Genomic DNA, 19,976 nt, shown 5'->3' with positions numbered 1-19,976 from the left:
TTGACCCCTTAAAACTACCCTCATCCCCAACTCTGGTTTCCGGCTCTGGGGATTTTACTTAGCTAAGTCATGGTCTACTTATTCCCAAATTTTGGTGCACTATCACAATCTAGCACGTCGCAAAAAACCCCTTATATTTTTTATATTCACACCTACCCCCACCCCTTTATCGGCCACGCAGCGTTCCACCCCTGGAGATTGTATTTAGTTACCTCATGACCTACTTATTCCCAAATTTCGGTGCACTATCTCGATCATGACCGTCACAAAAAAAATAATAAAAACGGCGATTTTGACCCCTTATAACTACCCTCATGCCCAACTCTGGTTTCCGGCTCTGAGGATTTTACTTAGTTATGTCATGGTCTACTTATTCCCAAATTTTGGTACACTCTCTCAATCACGATCGTCGCAAAAAAACCCCTTATATTTTTTGTATTCACCCCTGCCCCACCCCTTTGTCGGCCACGCAGCATGCCACGCCTGGAGATTTTACTTAGTTACGTCATGACCTACTTATTCCCAAATTTTGGTGCACTATCTCGATCATGAGCGTCATAAAAAAAATTATAAAATCCGCGACTTTGACCCCTTATAACTACCCTCGGCCCCAACTCTGGTTTCCGGTAGTTGGTGAAAATTCAACATATCCCCGTATAGTTTTTCCATATTACTTATCACGCACAAAATCCGCTTCTATCTCTCCGACTATATACATCACTGAAGCTGTAATACAAGTAAACATAATATTCTATCGGTCAACTTAACTTATATTACACATAATAATATAAGATATTAAATATATGATAATGTTACTACTATACAGCTTGCGGTCTACCGAGGGATGCAATGTATAAGCTGTATTATATTACAGTGCCAACAAAAAAATCTTTACAAAGTGAATGTAACGCGAAAATAATAAGAATTATTATTTCAATTTTACGGCTTATTCCCAGCAAAAATAGTACATTTATATGACACAGTATTAACTTATAATAATACTTCTTAGTTATGCGTCTTATTCAAATTGTAAAGATGGGTTTTGTCGGATAGACACGTTCTATCGGTACGTCGGCTAATCTAAGCATTCTACCTATTCTTTTCTCAGAAGGGTTTGAACATAATAATAAAATAAAAGCCAACTTTCTAGGCAAAATGTTTATTGCTAAGTACTAATAAACATTTCAATATACAATAAACTTTATGCAAATTTAGTTTGTTTACTATTATGCAAATAACACCGTTATCTTCCTGGGTGGCGAAATCCTTCAGGTAGATGACACCCTCGAGGTATTAATTAGTCTTGGGTCTAGTACTACTCCGGAGTTAAAATACGTGTTAAACCTAATATATTACTTGAATGCGCTGAAGTTTTTAAAAAAACTAATTCAACTCCACAAGAAGTTATTTCCAACAGAATTAGCTTTCTTCTCTCTATATATGGAGCGCTTAAAAAAAACTACGGGCTTAGATAAGTTTCGATATACATGTTTCTTTAAAAATACTTGAAATAAAAAACAAGTGCAGTTATCTTGTCTTTCTCCAACCTCAGTGGCTGCTCATCAACATATTTTTTGGGTATATTACCAAGTTCAAGTATGGCTTGGTTATCAGCTAGATGCAAAAGACTGGGGATGGAAATTAGTCGACAAATCGAAAAACTCCCGAACACAATTTTTTGCAACTGTAACAAAGGATGTAGCGCTAAATGTGGTTGCAAAAAAGTTGGACTGTTTTGTTCGGTAGCATGCACTCATTGTCAAAACCCGTCGTGCTCAAAAGTTGAATCACCAACAATTGAGGATTCATTTGATTCTATCGAGGAGCCATGCGATGTGTCATTATTGGGGCAATTTACTTGCCCCCAGGATGAACAAGAAGAAGAAGAACAAAAATAAGAAGAATAAAAACTAGAAGGTAAAGAAGAAGAACAAGGAGAAGAGGAAGCAGAAGTATTAGAAAATTATGAACCAGTTGGATAAATTTCCCCTTTTTTTAATTTATAGCGCTTTTTATACCTTTTATCATTTTTAACCCTTGCCAATATCAATTATTCAGTAGCTTCAAATTAAACAGAATCATAACAAATCCGTTGAATAGGCCTATAGTCGGTTCGCTAAACTAAGACACAACTGGCTAGTGATTTTAGTCTATAATTTTTTTTGTTTTTTGCCAACTTTGCCAAAATTGACAAAATTACTAACTATTTAGTAATTATTTTTTTGCCAATTTTACCAAATTTTTAAAATTACTTACTAAAATCACTAACCAGTTGTGTCGGAGTTTAGCGAACCCACTTTACTAGGGAAATCACGTTAAAAAAACGCGCTAATATAATAAGTACACTACCTCAAAGGTGGTGTGAAAACGTGTGCGCATATTATGACGATTACAACTTTTTGAATCGTTGTATCTCAAAAACGGTGACTCTTGAAAAAAAGTAATAAAACATGTTTTATAGATAATCATCTAATCTATATTTTTTGTTAGAACTAATTTTATGATAAAATTTACCGTTTCGCTGAAAATCGCTAAACACTATATTTTATGATCTTTGACCCCTGTAAATTTTTTAGCTCGGGTCGGATTTATGAGGACTTTTCAGATTTCATTTATGATGGTATTTTGAACAATCCTGCCAATTTTCAGCTTGATGGTAATATTTGTAACCTCGGATGTGTAAGTTGACCGGAGTATAAGTACCCACAGCTTCTACAACGCTACAGCTACAGCTTCCAAAGTTGCGTTCATCCTGACTCTTATTTTAATAGCCAAATATTCAGCTATGATGGAACCAAATGTAAACGTATGTACTTCAGTCTGTAACTTTGGATGCGGTTAAGGCATCCCAGCACATTAAACGCTTATTGGAATTGATAAAACAACACCGTGATAGTCCGGAGGAGGTCATAAAAGAAATTATGAGAGACGGTAATATAGGTACTTGCAGATAAAATTGTAGTGGAAGAGGATATAAAGTCATTACCCCGAATTGTTGGGAGAAGGTTGCATCGAAGCAATTACGCAGCAGAAAGCCCATCAGAACTTTGGCGGAGGGCTTTAGTACAGTCGAACCCGCTTATTAGAATGCCGGTTAAAGGAATATCCCGGTTTAAGGAATAGAAATTTGAGGTCCCAAAACGTTTTTACTAGGCTTATATGATCGGTTATTAGAATATCCCTGTTATAGGAATACTTTTTCTTTGCACGACGCACGGCTATTCCATAAGCGGGTTCGACTGTAGTCCCATATTTGGACTCCATAATTATTAGTTCTCTTGAACTTTTTTTTCGGATTTAAGACTTTAATCTCTTTGTACGTAGTTATAACATTACTTCAACCTTAAGCTTAGTGTGTTATATTGAGATTATATACAGAATATTTTTTAGAATGCTAATGATCAACAGCTATTGCCTGTATTTTTCTGGATTCACGGAGGGAGTTTCATAAATGGAGCTGGTAGTCTCTATGATCCTAAATTATTGATTGATTATGATATTGTAATTGTTACGATTAACTACAGGCTGGGAGCATTAGGTAAGCATTAAAAGGCATTATAAATTGTTAAAGTTATTCGCCATAGTAGGTATATTTAATGGAGGTTCTTAAAGATAATTTTGAACTTAAATGGGGGGTTGACTATTTTATAGCTTTGGCCAGACTAATTAATATTCGGAGAGTAATACGAAGATTCTAATGGGGTACTTCTGAAATGATTTCACGCACTTCGACATAATTATACCCAAATATGTTTAATTATACGGGAGATTTGAAAATAGTGCGTAATCTAGGCAACAGACTGTTTATACTGGAAAGAAAAGTGGCTATCGGGCATAAATACACTAACCGGCACAAAAAACGGGTACCCCAAAAAATTTGTCATTTTTGATGTCTCATATCTCATAAACCTGCTGTCCGATTAAAAAAATTTTTTTAATATGTTATAGCCTTATTCTTTAACAATATTGCTATAATAATAATAATGTTGCTAGACAGGTAAATTTTCATTGCATACCGGGTGTACCAATCAAACTGGGTTTTTTTCCTCAATTTTCACTACACCCTGTGGAATATTCTAACCTTTAAAAAATATCGAAATGAAAATCCAACTATAGCCCCAGATTTTAATAACATTCCGTTATTTTATTAATTCGCTTACGTTGGATAATAAAAAAGTTAGGGACTTTAAGAACTAGCCATGTTCTTTATCAATACAGGGTGTTTCTAAATAAGTTCGACAGACTTTAAGGGGTAATTCTGCATGAAAAATATTGACCGTTTGCTTGATAAACCTATGTCCGCAAATGATTCGTTTCCGAGATTAGGGATGTTGAATTTTTCTTACAAACTGACGATTTATTAATTGCTCTAAAACCGGTTGAGATATGCAAATAAAATTTGGTAGACTTGGATATAGTAATTGAGTCAATACTCGCAATTTTTAGTTTGTATTTTTATTAGTTGTTAAATAATCATGGGGCAACCGGTTTCGAGTCTTACAATATATGACTCATCATCAGGCCCAGTACAAAAAGGCTTCTCAATACAAACTACAAGATAACAGCCATTGAAACTGTTCCACAGCCAAAGATGTACCTGGAAGTCACCAGCCCCATAAGAAGAGTTGACCAATCAAACAGCCCTTAGTCTCTTAAATTGGTAGTTATGTTCAATTTGGAACCTGGCAAAAAATGTTTTTCTGTGTTCCCAGTGGTGTATGTTATTTATCATCAACAGTTGTTTTTATGTCTGATTTAGCAGTTGTTTTTGTATGTTTTATGTTAAATAAGTGTAAAAACATTTAATAATTTAATAATGGGACATCACTCATGTGAAATTTTGTGAGTGATGTCCCATTATTAAATTATTAAATGTTTTTACACTTATTCAACATAAAACATACAAAAACAACGGCTAAATCAGACATAAAAACAACTGTTGATGATAAATAACATACACCAATAGGAACACAGAAAAACATTTTTGCCAGGTTCCAAATTGAACATAACTACCAATTTAAGAGACTAAGGGCTGTTTGATTGGTCAACTCTTCTTATGGGGCTGGTGACTTCCAGGTACATCTTTGGCTGTGGAACAGTTTCAATGGCTGTTATCTTGTAGTTTGTATTGAGAAGACTTTTTGTACTGGGCCTGATGATGAGTCATATATTGTAAGACTCGAAACCGGTTGCTCCATGATTATTTAACAACTAATAAAAATACAAACTAAAGATTGCGAGTATTGACTCAATTACTATATCCAATTGTATAATGGACTCGCATTGGCAACCCTTTCATCATTTAAAATTTGGTAGGTTTTAAGAGCATTGCACATTTTTTGACATACAATTAACAATTTTATATTCACCATTGGCGTGCATGTTGGTAATATGACCGGTAATATGACCCGTATGCACGCCAATAGTGAATATAAAATTCTTAATTGTACCTATGTCAGAATATGCGCAATACCTACTTCATAAAATCTACCAAATTTCATTTGCATATCTCAACCGGTTTTAGAGCAATAAATAAATCATCAGTTTGTAAGACAAAATTCAACATCCCGTATTTCGGAAGCGAAGCATTTGCGGACATAGGTTTATCAAGAAAACGATCATTATTTTTTCATGCAGAATTACCCCTTAAAGTTTGTCGCACTTATTTAGAAACACCCTGTATTGATAAAGAACATGGCTAGTTGCTAAGTTCCCTAACTTTTTTTATTATCTAACATAAGCGAATGAATAAAAAAAGAGAATGTTAAGAAAACTTGGGGCTATAGTTGGGTTTTTATTTCAATATTTTATAAAGGCTAAAATATTCCACAGGGTGTTGTGAAAATTGAGAAAAAAACCCAGTTTGATTGGTACACCTGGTATACAATGAAAATTTACCTGTCTAGCAACAATATTATTATAGCCATATTACTAAAGAACAAGGCTATAACATATTATTAAAAAAATTACTTAAATGAGGCAACAGGTTTAGGAGACAAGAGACATCAAAAATGACCAATTTTTTTGGGGTGCCCGTTTTTCGTGCCGGTGAGTGTATAATCATTTTTCCTTCTAGACCTAGACTAAACACACTCAAGTCAGTGGCGGCTGGTCAGAGGAGGCAAGGGAGGCTTAGCCTCCCCATAAATTTTTTACACACGCTATACTGTTTTGTTTACTTTACTATTTTGCTTCGCGTTAGAGATATCGCAAAAAGTTATTTGAACAAGTTGTTCCAAATAATATTCTAACCCCACATACCAAATTTCAGCACAAAATTCGCACTTTTAGTTTTTTCATTATTTGTATGTAGTCGGGATCCTAAAATCGCAGAGGAGGCTGCTGGCCGGAAAATCTCACTTGCTAATGCTCCGCGCAGCCCAGCAGCGTTTAAGGATGGTTTAAAAAAGGAGACCCGGTAGAGCTGCACATCGCTTAACGCACACGCTGCCCGGAGATCGGGCAAGTGAGATTTTTCGGCCAGCAGACTCCTCTGCGGATTTTAGGATCCTGACTACAAATAATGAAAAAACTAAAAGTGCGAATTTTGTGATGAAATTTGGTATGTGGGATTAGAATAATATTTGGAACAACTTGTTTAAATAACTTTTTCGATATCTGTAATGCAAAGCCAAATATCGGTAATTTACCGTGTTTTTGTATTCGCAGAGTAAGCCGCTTTTAGAATTAAAAAAATTCAGTTGAGTATCTTAAACAATGTAAACCTTCAACCTGTATGGACTGCAGAACTTCAAATCTGTATTTATTTTGATATGCATATCTTACTTACAGAGACAGAATTGTTAACAAATAAACGACACAAACTTTGGTAATACACTTTTACAATTATACTAACTATTTTTAAAATGATATGATATTATGAAATAATTATGAATTATGATGATATTATAAAATGTAAATAAAAAATGGTCAAAAAAATGGGGCCTTAAATTAGATTTTTTTGGCGGATTTTTTTTTGCTAGTGCAAATTTGTCTAGTAAATTTACATTTAGGTATAGCCTCCCCTATTGAAAAAATCACGAGCCGCCACTGACTCAAGTTAACTTTTATATAACAACTCAAGAAATAGTGCGGCTGAATACAGGTATGACCAAAATTTTACATTCAAGAGAAAAAACGCTACAACTTGACTCAATTGTTTTATACTAATGCTTATCGATATTTTTAACTTTTAATTGTACTAAACATGGACTAGGTTTTAACAAAATTGATATATTTATTTTTTAATGTTAACAACATTTTATTGCAGGATTTTTAACAACCCTTGATGATAATATTCCTGGAAACTTGGGTCTTAAGGATCAACTTCTTGCTCTTCAGTGGGTACACGATAACATTAATGCCTTTGGAGGCGATCCCAAGCAAGTTACAGTAGGTGGTGAAAGTGCTGGAAGCATGTCTGCTGGATTTCATTTGCTTAGCAGATTAGCACATGGTATGTACATAATCATTTACTGCATATTTTAGCATTCTTCTGTAATATAGCTTAGAAATTATACAGTGTGTACAAAAAGTAGCGTATCTTGCTAATATTTTGAGTTTTGATGGGTTTAAAATATTTTTTTATTTGTGCTGATGGTGCTTTGTACTACAACTTGATCAAGAAGATCAATGAGCAGTTCTGTTCTAACCTAATGCTTTGCTTTTACACTATTATTTTTACTTTACTGACTCTAAGGGTTTTGTCCTCTTGAGCCCACTTTCTCTATCTGTGTTGTTGAGGAGTTGGATAGTTGGATGGGGTCCATATTTGCATGTTGAAGTAGACGTTGTTCATGTCTGCTGGTACCTTTGGCAATTATTTGTCCTACTGTTTTCATCTTCAGATTTAGGTGGATGCAGCTATTTTTATGTAGCATTAAGCATCAACGCTGCTCCTTAGTACCATATTTCGAAAGCTTTGTTTTACTTCAAAGTTGTTTTTACTGGTGCATCCCCAGAGCTATGTACCATATGTCCATATTGGTCTTTTGTAATGTATTTGGTTGTAAATCGGTAGTTTGATATCGAATGATAGTTTAGAATTTCTTCCAAGCATTCAGTTCATCTTTCTACATTTTATGTTGGGTTCTTCTTTTTGAGTCTTTTTTTTTAATGTAATCCCAGATATTTTGCAGACTCTTCAATGGGGATCTGAATATTATCGATTCTAATAAGATGATATCGCTCTCTTTTATAGGTGAAATTGACTCATTTGAAAGTGAAATGTGAATTTTGTACCATTAATTTCAATACTCCATTTTTTACAGTTTTCTTGCAGCTTATGTGCACCAGTTATCTTGCACCAGAAATAAAAATATTAGAAAGTGACTTTTAAACTCATTCTATAGTATTTCAATCCTTAATGATACACTTTTTTTAAATATTTTTTTTGCTTGTAGGTTTATATAGCGGAATCATCCAACAAAGTGGCTCACCGTTGAGTTCGGCTTTCTATCCAAACAAAAATCGTGAGCAGGCTTTTGAATTTGGAAGAAAATTAAATAGTTCCTTTGCTTCTAGTAAATCTAGTGATTTATTGAAACTTAATGTTGTTCTGAAGCTATTTTTTTTTTTTTTTTTTTTTTTTTTTTTTTTGTGACGGATATTCTTGAGTTGGGGTTGATTTCATGTAATCGAATGAACTATCTTTCAGTAAAGTCGTCCCAGGAACGCAACTCATAAATATTGGCAATATCATTTTAAAGTCTTCTACTTTAAAATGTATCATATGTATCTGAATTGCCGATGTAAATGAGTCAAATTAAATAAATTATTAGAAGAAGAATTTTTTTACTAAGCAACAACATTTTTGTTTATATTAATAGTATTTTGTATTTTGACAACGGCACCCGATTTGGGCGTCGAAACGTTAATAAAAATCATTTTTTAATAATATTGTGGCTTATTTCCCATTCTAAATAGTTAAAATTTATTGAAACTGTTACAAGAAGCACCATTGTCAGATATAGTGACTCAGCAGGCATTGGTAAGTATTTACAATATTTATGCATTTCCTCCCAACGAAGTGGCATCTCCCCAACGGAGGTTAAGTCCAGAGAAATAAGGATTTTCTCAGGACACTCAAAGATTCAGGTAGCTGACTATTCTTTTAGTTATTGTAGACCTATAGGAAGAAAACCTACCTGTTTCCTGCCTAGAGTTCGCGTCCGTTTTTAATTATTAACAATTTAGTGCAAAAATCCCGATTTTTTCGATTTTTTGCACCTCATTCAAAAGCTAAATAGTTGACATAAAATTACAAAATTTGATTTTTTAGAACATTAAGTTTCAAAATACCGATCGTTGAATGTTAAAAAGTCAATGATTACTTCGCAAATTGCAAAATAAATGAAAATCGATTTTTGTTAATAACTTTTACTAAATTTAACCTAGAATTTTAAGGTTTAACCCAAAGTTGGGTATTTTAGTACTTAATAAACTCAAAATTTGAGACCGATCCGTTAATTAGTTTAAAAGTTATTTTATTTGTTTATCCCAGAGACCTTTATTTTGCAATAACATAAGACAGAAAATAATGAAGATAAGGCAATTCTGAGTATGCCATATGAAAGTAGAAGAGTGGTAGTATCAAACTAAATTTAAAAATGTAAAAAATTAATTTGTATAGCCAACAATCCTAATGCCTAATTTTTGATATTTTGTAGTTTATAAACAATAAAGAAACTGGGTTCATTTGGGACAAAGTTAGCATGTGTTTTTTTTATTCACAGCTAATTTGTTTATAATAATTAAAAAATTGCAAAATTACAAAAAAAAATTTGCACAAACATTGTACCTTCACAGCACCCTCTACGATTTTTCAAAAACGTTGTTCAAACGGTTACTAGGGGGAACCTACAAATCCACCGAGTTAAAATACTGAAAAAGCAATTTCAAGCTAATACAATTTTCTGTATATCCGGATCAACTCAATGGATTTTGATCTTTTTTTTTTTTAATTCGTATGTAATTTCTACGTACATTACAAATATGCAATTTGTTTATAAATTTATTAATTAATAAGCAGTCTAATTTGGCTAAACAATTCTTGAAAAAATATTTTTTTAAATCTATTTTTTAACCATAGTATCATTAATGATCATAAAAAGAGTTAAAGTACACTTTAATGAATAAATCATTTTAATTAGATAAATATTTATTTGAAGATAAGTTGTTTAGAAAAGTATACCTTAACTTTTTCTATGATTAATAATGATAGTATGAATAGAAACATGGATTTTGGGAAAAAATTTGTTTTTTCAAAAATTGTTTAAACAAATTAGACTATTTTTTAATTAATAAATCTCTAGAAAAATTGCATATTTGTAATGTACAGAAAAATTACATACAATTTAAAAAAAAAAGGAAAAATCCAAATATATTTAGTAGATCCCGAGATATAGAAAATGGTAGTACTAGTTTTAAGTTGCCTTTTTTAGTGTTTGAAATCATACCGTTGTCGGCTCCCAGCTTCCCCTTAACTTACCACGACTAGGCCAAAGAAACCTACAGAATCTGACAATAGGAGCCTATAACATTGAAAGCGTAAAAATTTTTACATATATAGGTTCACTAGTTACCGCAGATAACAATGTCAGCGAAGAAGTTAAGAGAAGAATACATATTGCTACTAAAACATATAACGGACTAATTAAACATCTAAGATCTAACAACATCACGAGAAAAGCCAAATGCAAAATATATAAAACCCTGATAAAACCGGTCCTTATATATGGATCAGAGACATGGACACTGTCGAAAAGCGATGAGAACTTATTAGGTACGTTTGAACGAAAAATCCTCAGACACATATATAGGGGGGTGAAAGAAAATGACGTATGGCGCAGAAGATATAGTTTTGAACTAGATAGATAGATAGATAGATATGTTTATTGTTTCTAATGAAAAATCATATAACAAGAGGTTGAGTACAAATTATTACACATAAATAGTCGACGCTTAATGGAGATTTAGTTACAATTATTCATTTAATATAAATGAACGCAATCTGAGTGCATTAATAAAAAATGTACATTGTGGTAAAAAGTGTAATGTAGTTTTGAACTATACGCAGCATACAATGAACCCGACGTCATAACATCCATAAAGATCGGACGTCTGCGCTGGATGGGCCATGTTGAACGAATGTTGGAGACCGAAACACCAAAACACATAATGAAGCAAACACCAGTAGGGAGAAGGTCAAAGGGAAGACCCAAACTTAGATACATGGAACAAGTGGAACAAGATCTGAAAACACTTGAGATTACCCACTGGAAGAACAAAGCAAGGAACAGAACAGAATGGCGGAAAATCCTAGAACAAGCCAGGACCCAAAAAGGGTTGTCGAGCTACTGATGACGATGAAAACATTGTAAACTCCCTTAATATCTGCAAAAATTCACAAAATTATCGTTTGCAATTAATTATTGTCAATAAGTACTCGCTGTTGTCGACAATTCTTATATGATGGTAGATATATATTTTAATCAAACAACTGCTTCCATATTTTCCAGTCACCCACTGCATGTATTCCAACTATGGAAGAAGAATTTAACGACAAAGCTTTTGTTAGTGGACCAATGCATAGAGCCATTCTCAATGGTGAATTCAACTTTGTTCCTGTCTTAATAGGCATCAATTCCGAGGAATTCCTGTTGTTTGTGGGTAAGTTGTTACAATTATTTAGAGATTTTCTTAGGATTTATATCTTCCTAATGTACTAGGCTTGTTCAATTGAAACGTATTTTTGATCCAGAAAAAATGTATCGGTAAACATAACTATAAATAATTACCACTATACAGGGTGTCCAGAAACTCTACCGACAAACGAAGACAGGAGATTCCTCAGAGAATTATAAGATATTTTAACCCAATTCACCTAGTCCTAAAATGCTTCCTAAGGGAGCTAGAGCTCTTTGAAGATGGCGGCTTGTAATTAGTTTTTCTTAAATACCTTCAGAACGCTTCTACTGAGAAAATCGAAAATTGGTACACATATTTATCTTCCAGAGATAAATCGATTCCATGCATTGCGAATTTCTAGTACCGGACATAGGTCCATTTTGGGTAGGGCAACAGTTAAATTATCGCATAACTTTTTTATCTTTAATTGTTAAGCATTTTTGACGCTGAATTATTAAATTGTGAGGTATTCTACAACTAAAAGGTACATACACTGTTTTCTAGAAAAATCGATTTGAAAATTTTTCTTTTATTGAATTTCTAAAATAAATTTCAAAAAAAAACTATTTAGAAATCCGAAAACTGTAGTTCAGAGAAATAAGGAAAAAAATATCATGTTGCTGACACAAGCCCCTCCAGGCCGAAACCAAATTATTTAAGTAGTATGGACATCTATAATATTAAACTATAGAAATAAAAATGTATACCACTTATATACAGTTGCAATGCGAAGCCAAAACTGTCTTAATTTTTACTTAGATCTGAGAGCGCAGCCAGCACTCTTATCGACGATTTCACCTCTTGTTAGAGGTTCATCAGAGACTGCATAGGCTGCTTTCTCTGGCCCAGGTAAAAATTTTCGACATATTAATCCCCCATTGCAACTGACGAGAAGATAGTAGGTGCGTAGAACCTAATAAAAATATTTGTAAATTAAATATTTTTAAAAGATTTTTAATTGAAAAACTTATTGGCCCATTTTTCTGGTGACACCTCCAAGGCTTCTACAATATGCAAGCCAAATGGATGCTTCAGTGAAGACAAAGGGGAAGGAATTCTACAGTATGCAATTCACAACCCCCGTCTGCAGCGTGGTAAAGTTCCAACGGAAAATGGACCTAGTTACTCTATAGGAGTAATACTAATATAAAAATAAAAATGTATACCATTTTTATTCAGTTGCAATGCGAAGCCAAAACTTTTTTAATAAACTGTAGGTTTCCTGCAGTCGATTTTGATGATATACATAGTTATAAACAAATGAAATCAAAAAACGGTAAATTTTCGCTTTTTTCGTCTATTACCAAAAAGTTAAGCATTTTAAACAAATTTGAGAGTAAGAAACTCATAAATCGCATAAAAATTTCAATATGGCGTTCGCTGAATATGTCCATCCTTATTGGTTGCTTAGAAAATTGCAAAATAAATCATAAATATTGAGTTTTTATAAATATTCATAAGTTATGTAAAAATTATCTTAGAACCTTCTGATTACACGGAATGCTGAGACGTCTGGTGCTTAAATCATACCCTAAATTTTAAAGCAATTGGTCAAATAGTTTTAAAGTTATTTAATTTGTTCATCCCAAATTAATTTTTTTTGCGACACTTTAAGTTAGAAAATGATGAAGTTACAGTAATACTTTGGATAGTTTATGAAAGAAGAAGATTTACAAGTTAATTAAAAAAAATGACAAAAAACAATTCTAAATATTGCAAAATTATTTTGCAAGAACATGTGAATTAAAAAAGGGGGGGCTAACTACGTCCCTAATTGTCCTAAGACAATTGTTTTTCTTTCTAAATGTGTATAAAAATTCAGTCTTTGTAAATATGAAAAATATTTTTTCTACGCGTAACGGTTAAAAAGTTATTCTAATTGTATATAAGTAAGCAAAAAATCTACATGTTTTTGCAAAATAATTTTAGACTGTTTAAGATTACTTATTGTCATTTTTTTATTATTAGTTAATAGTATACATGTTCTTCTTTCATAAACTGTCCGAAGTGTTGCTGTAACCTCATAATTTTCTGACTTATAATGTTGCAAATAATGAATTTGGGATAAACAAATTAAATAACTTTTAAACTATTTGACCAATTGCTTTGAAATTTAAAATATAATTTAAGCACAAGAAGTCTCAGCACTCCGTGTAATAAGAAGGTTCTAGCTTAATTGTTACATAAGTTATGAACATTTATAAAATATCAAAATTTATTACTTATTTTGCAATTTTCTAAGCAACAAATAAGGATAGACATAATATTCAGGGAACGCCATATCGAAGATTTTTATGTGATTTATGAGTTTCTTATTCTCGAATTTGTTTAGAATGCTTTACTTTCTAATAACAGACAAAAAACGAAAATTTACCGTTTTTTGATCTTCATTTGTTTATAACTATGTATATCATCAAAATCGGCTACAGGAAACATATAGATTGTTTCAAAATCCAGTCCATACTACTCAAAAAATTTGGTTTCGGCCTGGAGGGGGATGTGTCACGAGAAAAATCTTATTTCTCTGGACTACTAGTACGTTTATTTATATTTCAGAGATGAATCGATTTCATTAACTGCGAATTCCTAGTACGGGTCATATGCGTCCGTTTTAGGTTGGTCTACGGTTATTTTATCGTATAACATTTTTTCTTTAATTTTTAAGCATTTTTGACTCTAGATTATTAAGTAATGAGGTATATAGTACTAAGTTACTCTTGCTTTAAGTTAATAAAATACACCGTTTTTTCAAATTCAAAAAACGAAAAATTTTCAAATCGATTTTTCTAGAAAACGGTGCATCCTACCAACTTAAAGCAAGAGTACCTTTTAGTAGTAGAATACCTCACAATTTAATAGTCCAGTGTCAAAAATGCTTAAAAGTCAAATACAAAAGAGTTATGTAATAAAATAACCGTTGCCCTACCCAAAGCGAACGCCTATGATCGGTACTAGAAATTCGCAATGGTTGGAATCGATTTATCTCTGGAAGATAAATATGCGTGCCTATAACTAGAAGCGTTCTGGAGGTATTTAAGAAAAACTAATTACAAGACGCCATTTTCAAAGAGCTCTAGCTCCCTTAGGAAGCATTTTCGGACTAGGTGAATTAAGCTAAATTGTCTTAAAATTATCTGAAGAATCTCCTGTCTTCGTTCGTCGGTAGAGTTTTTGGACACCCTGCATTTAAAGCACATAGTCCATTGTTTACCAATCGATGCATGCTATGTTTAAAGAATTCTTGTGGCTGTATGAATATCGATATCAGTTGAGCGATTACAATTGTTTCCAAGGTAACCTGACCAAAGATAGTATATTTCAGTTGAACAAGCTTATACTTTTACCCAAGTTTGTGTAATTGTAGTTAAATTAATGACGTGTTTTTATATCAAATTTTTAGATGCAGACAGTGACGATTTTAAAGAAAAATGCAAATATTTTGATGACAATCCAGAACAAATGGTCTCTGCATCTTTCAATGTAGCTGAAGAAATTAGAGAATATGTTGGTAAAGCATTAAAGACACTCTATACCAACTCATCGTTTGTGGAAGACCCTCTTGGATATATAAAAGTAAGTAAATTTTATGATCAACTTTTCTTATTCTTGCCACACATTCCCATTAGTTCCCAACGTTGCGTAAATGCAACATTTTTTATTGTAATTTTTGAAGTTATACTTCTTTAGGCGCGATTGGAAGCGCTAAATTTTTTAAGTTATATATGTATCAGTCCAAAAAGGGTGTGGAAAGAGTATATTAGTGTTTTTATTAAATATATTTATTATAATTTTTGTGTCTTTGGATTTGTTTTCCTAGAGAATAAGATAATAAGTAATATTTAAAGTATTTTTATACTTCACTTGATCTATTTGTCTGGAAATCTTGTAATCCGTAAAGTCAAAGGTAGTATAGCTCAGTGGTAGAGCGTTCGACTGGAGATCGAGAGGTCCCCGGTTCGAATCCGTGTGTTTTCTAATTTTTTTTTTTAATTTTTGTATTGTTTTAATAAATATTTTTGGAAAGTACCTAGTAAGTAAAAATAAGTTTAATCTTTAAATAAAATACAAATAACCTGTTGAAAGTGTATTTATTATGTTGAAATCATAATAATAGAAATATAACTTCTTACGTGCGTACAAAGTACACACACATCTTTTTTTTAATGGCTTTACTTGAATTACATTTTTATTGCTATATTTGATAAAACAGAACATAAAGTACATAATATCTAATAGACCAGGAAGGATCTGTTTTTAGGTGGATGTGAGAGGTGGCAATAATCTAACATTTTTAATCTAATATCTGATAACTCTACTTAAAAAATCACATTTAATTTATAAAAACAACATAACCTAAAATTGATGGTATTTTTAAAACACTTAGCCCTTAGCAGTAATAAAAGACTCCAGCACTGGACTGTCCGATTCTTTAGTTTTTAATAAGTGAGATCGTAGATCGTCCCGGTTGATTGATGTTATTCACAGTTATCTACGTCTTCGAGCTAATAGGTTTTTATCAGTAATTTTGTGATTGAAAATCGCACTCACACTATGATATACTGATGGGCTTGCATGCACAATGGCATGCAATAGGCATCTCTTCTATGTTAATAAGTCCAAAAATATAATATGAAAACTATTTAAAAAGGCAGTATAACTATTAACTAACTTTTGTTTGTTGTTTCTTTTTCCACAAATTTTAAAACGCAACAACCATACATAACCAAACCGTCCAAACCACAGCGCACAGCTGTGCTACAGCTGCCATATTGGATAATTTTTGACATGTCATTTGAACATTCAATCAGAACAAAGTTATAATGCGCATGCGCCCGGATCGTAGTTTTTAACATATAAAAATTCACCCTCATATCGCGCGTAAAGAAGTATAACTTCAAAAACTTTAAAACGATTCATTTTGGAACAAAGTCGTATAGAAATAAAACAAAGATAATTAAATTTTCTATCAGATACCATTGGTTAAAAATGTCTTAATTGAACACCCTTGCTGCAAAATAGCAATAAATATAAAATAAGGGGGCAAAACAAGCCTGACCTTATTCAATGTTTTTCCATCACTTAGGTTACACTTGGAACCTTCCTAATTCGCTTAGAAAATTTTTGTAATATGCTAAAACCATCCACCAAATTTCATTAAAATTGACTTACTAGATTTTGCATAATAATTTTGCAATCTAAACTTTTTTTTAAAAATTAAAAATTTTTAAAAATCTTGCACAACAAAAACTAGAACATACAAATATTTGTCAATTTTTTTTAAATAATATAAAGAAACACTCCACCTATCTAATGCACTTTACAGAATTGAAATCGGATTATTTAAGCAGCCTCAGCAATGTTTTAAAATTATAAACAATTTTTTGGCTTGTAAACAAATTAGTACTGTGTCCAGGAGGGGGTGCTACGGGCTCCTTTATTTAGATGGACTTACCCAAGTTTTTTTATGTATTTTGACCCGTAGAACACGAATTTTTTGGGTAACAGTTGATCCGGATGTCGATAAGATTGTTATAAACTTGAGGAATTACATAACATCGATGTTTCGCAAAATAAAACATGTTTTTGTATTTCTTGGGTAATTCTAAGCAAAAAATGTTCTTATAAGTTTTTTCGTAGGATGCATAGTTTTCGAGATAAACGCGGTGGAACATTAAAAAAATCGAAAAATTGCAATTTTTGAACGAGAATAATTTTTGATTAAAAATAAAATAGCAATTCTGCTAACAGCATTTGAAAGTTTAAGTCAAATTATACCGGTTTTAATTATTTGCATTGCTAAAAATTAATTTTTTTTATTATTAAACAAAGCTATTTGTTTATAAGCCAAAATATTGTTTATAATTTTAAAACATTGCTGAGGCCCCTTAAATAATCCGATTTTAATTCTCTAAAGTGTATTAGATAGGTAGAGCACCTCTTTATATGTAAAAAAATTAGCCAACTTCTAAATGGTCTGCTTTTTGTTTAGAAAGATTTTTTTTAAATTTGAACTTTTTTAAAAACATTTATATTGCAAATTGGTCGATCAGATTAGCCAAGCGGACTGAGGCGCACGATTGACAAATCTAGTGGATATGCGGTCGAGGCGATCGGGGTTCGTGCCCCAGAACGGGGGACTAGAAAAATAAAAAGGCTGACGTCGTAGTCTAAAATTCTAAAAAGAATCTACGACTTGGTCTGGAATAAGCTGGTGTCTGATCGGCCTATGGAGGAGCAGTACGGCAAGGGATAAGGGCTTGCGGCTCGGTGACACTCCTCCATAGATCCCTACCGGAAGGGCGTTGACGCCTAAAAACGGTGTATATACTCGTATATATATATATATATATATATATATATATATATATATATATATATATATATATCATAAAGGAGTACGACCGTCAATTCCAATATAACAAAGGAGCACTCGTAAGTGTAGGGTTTTATCGGTCAAGTGGGTGAAAAAAGAGACAAAGAATTCAGCTACTTCATCTATTTATTGAAGACGTTTCGTCTACTGCTCAGTAGACATCATCAGTTCATCTACAAAAAGAGTGTTATAAGAAACAACATCCAAAAGAGAGGTAAAAAAGCACTAGCGTTACCTTAAAAAGACATGTAGCAAAAGATAAGATGTACATAGTAAAAAAAACCTTATCCATGAACCAATGTAATGTATAAGTATGTAACATTTAAGTGTATAGTTAATATTTAAAAACTTTAGTACAGCCAAAGACAAGACCATGTGGTAACAGTCACATATAAAAAACAAGTGGAAAAAAGCTGGCTTGCTTTTTTTTTCCAAAGTCAAGAATGAACCAAGAAAAAACCAGATTCACACTTCCAAAAATTTAGTAGTGTTTAAGCATACTTCATTTTAACCTTAGGCAACATCATTAAATGAATATAGTGCTAATATGCAACTTCGAAAATTTAAAGTTGAATAGTTACCAGCAGGTCATCCTAGCCCAACGGACACACAAAAGAAAATGGAGTTTGAATTATCAGGTGTAAACTGACATCTCGCCAAGAGGCAGGCAACCTTTAAAAAATTTTATAACAAAGAGTGACTGACAACTGCAGCGCAGCGCGGTAAAATTTAAATTGATGTATTTAAAACAGTTATAAAAGTGTTTAAAAAGTGAAAGTAATATCAAGAAGTAATCAAGGGATGTACCTTATACCTCGTAGACAAGAATCACAGTTCATTTTAAACAAGTGAGGGCACTTCACACAATTATATGGAAAAGTGCCTACGTTAGTACTGGTCATCCAGTTACTAACGAATATATAAGATAGTACAATAGTATAACTCCCATATATCGCAGCTCAAAATGCAAGAAAAAATATGCAATAATTTAAGAAAATTTATAAATCAGTTTAGCAAATTGTAATTTATAATTAATATCAATAATGCAAAATTTTATCCTATGGAAAATTTTAAATTGTTCAATCTATTAAGTAACTGTTATTATCAAAAAAAAAAAAAAAAGTGGGAAAAGCTTGAAAAAACCACCAAAAACTTTTTTACAATAAAATAATTTAAGTGTAATAACATCTACTGATTCCGCAAGATCAATATTAAAAGAAGTGGGAAAAGCCTGAAAACCACAAAAACTTTTTTACAATATAATAATTTGAGTGTAATAATACCAACTAATTCTGCAAAATCAATGCATGGTATATTTGACTCAAGTTACTGATGTCAGTTCTCTTGTTAAGTACATTAGAGGTTTTTAATATGAAACACATCTCTAAGAACTGTCTTTTCGACAGGTTGCGTTCATTGCAAAGGATCTTGGCTTCATCAAAGTCCACCTTATGTTTTGTATCTATTGCATGTTGGGCTAAGGCACAAGTTGGTTTTTTCAAATTGATATCACTACGGTGTGAAATTAAACGTGATTTTAAAGCTCGCTTTGTTTGCCCTACATAACATGCGTCACATTCAGCACAAGGTATGTGGTAGACCACATTAACCTGTTCCAAAGGGGACAAGGGTGTTTTAGTCTTAGAGAACAAATTTCTGACTGATCTTGCGTTCTTAATTGCAATCTTAACAGGAATATTATTATTTTTATATAGTTTAATAAGTTTATCAGTAACCTGAGGAAAATAAGGAAGTGAAGAAAACTGGGAAACAGGAGTCCCAAGGTTAGTAGTAGGCAGAATTGTGATGTTAACAGTATTATTCGATATTGATCTAAGTTGGTCACCATTGGGTATGTCGTTCAGAGAAGAACCGTAACTTTGGGAAAAAAGAAATTTATTGATAAGGGATGAAG

The 19,976-nt window shown here is 32.4% G+C and overlaps 1 protein-coding gene and 1 non-coding gene across 3 annotated transcripts in view; both read left to right on the top strand.

Annotated features, from left to right (window-relative positions):
* The window catches only part of LOC114336508 (para-nitrobenzyl esterase), a 60,158-nt gene that overhangs the window by 17,883 nt on the left and 22,299 nt on the right, over positions 1–19,976 (top strand). Inside the window, exons 1-7 of one of the 2 annotated variants that reach the window (XM_028286892.2) lie at positions 2,774–2,806; positions 3,391–3,538; positions 7,271–7,456; positions 8,403–8,547; positions 8,944–8,989; positions 11,520–11,670; positions 15,089–15,261. In XM_028286892.2, the coding sequence (XP_028142693.2) occupies positions 2,786–2,806; positions 3,391–3,538; positions 7,271–7,456; positions 8,403–8,547; positions 8,944–8,989; positions 11,520–11,670; positions 15,089–15,261 (870 nt within the window). In that variant the 5' untranslated portion in view covers positions 2,774–2,785. Of the gene's footprint in view, positions 1–2,773; positions 2,807–3,390; positions 3,539–7,270; positions 7,457–8,402; positions 8,548–8,943; positions 8,990–11,519; positions 11,671–15,088; positions 15,262–19,976 lie in introns of those variants that run through there. The other variant, XM_028286886.2, reaches the window with a different exon arrangement.
* Trnas-gga (transfer RNA serine (anticodon GGA)) lies at positions 15,592–15,663 on the top strand. Its single transcript has one exon. It is a non-coding gene; the product is annotated as a tRNA-Ser (tRNA).

This window comes from Diabrotica virgifera, chromosome 8 (assembly GCF_917563875.1).
Source record: "Diabrotica virgifera virgifera chromosome 8, PGI_DIABVI_V3a".
NCBI classification, from domain to species: Eukaryota; Metazoa; Arthropoda; class Insecta; order Coleoptera; family Chrysomelidae; genus Diabrotica; species Diabrotica virgifera.
The sequence above is the reverse complement of the archived record's forward strand: the minus strand, read 5'-3'. Positions and strand labels throughout refer to the sequence as shown.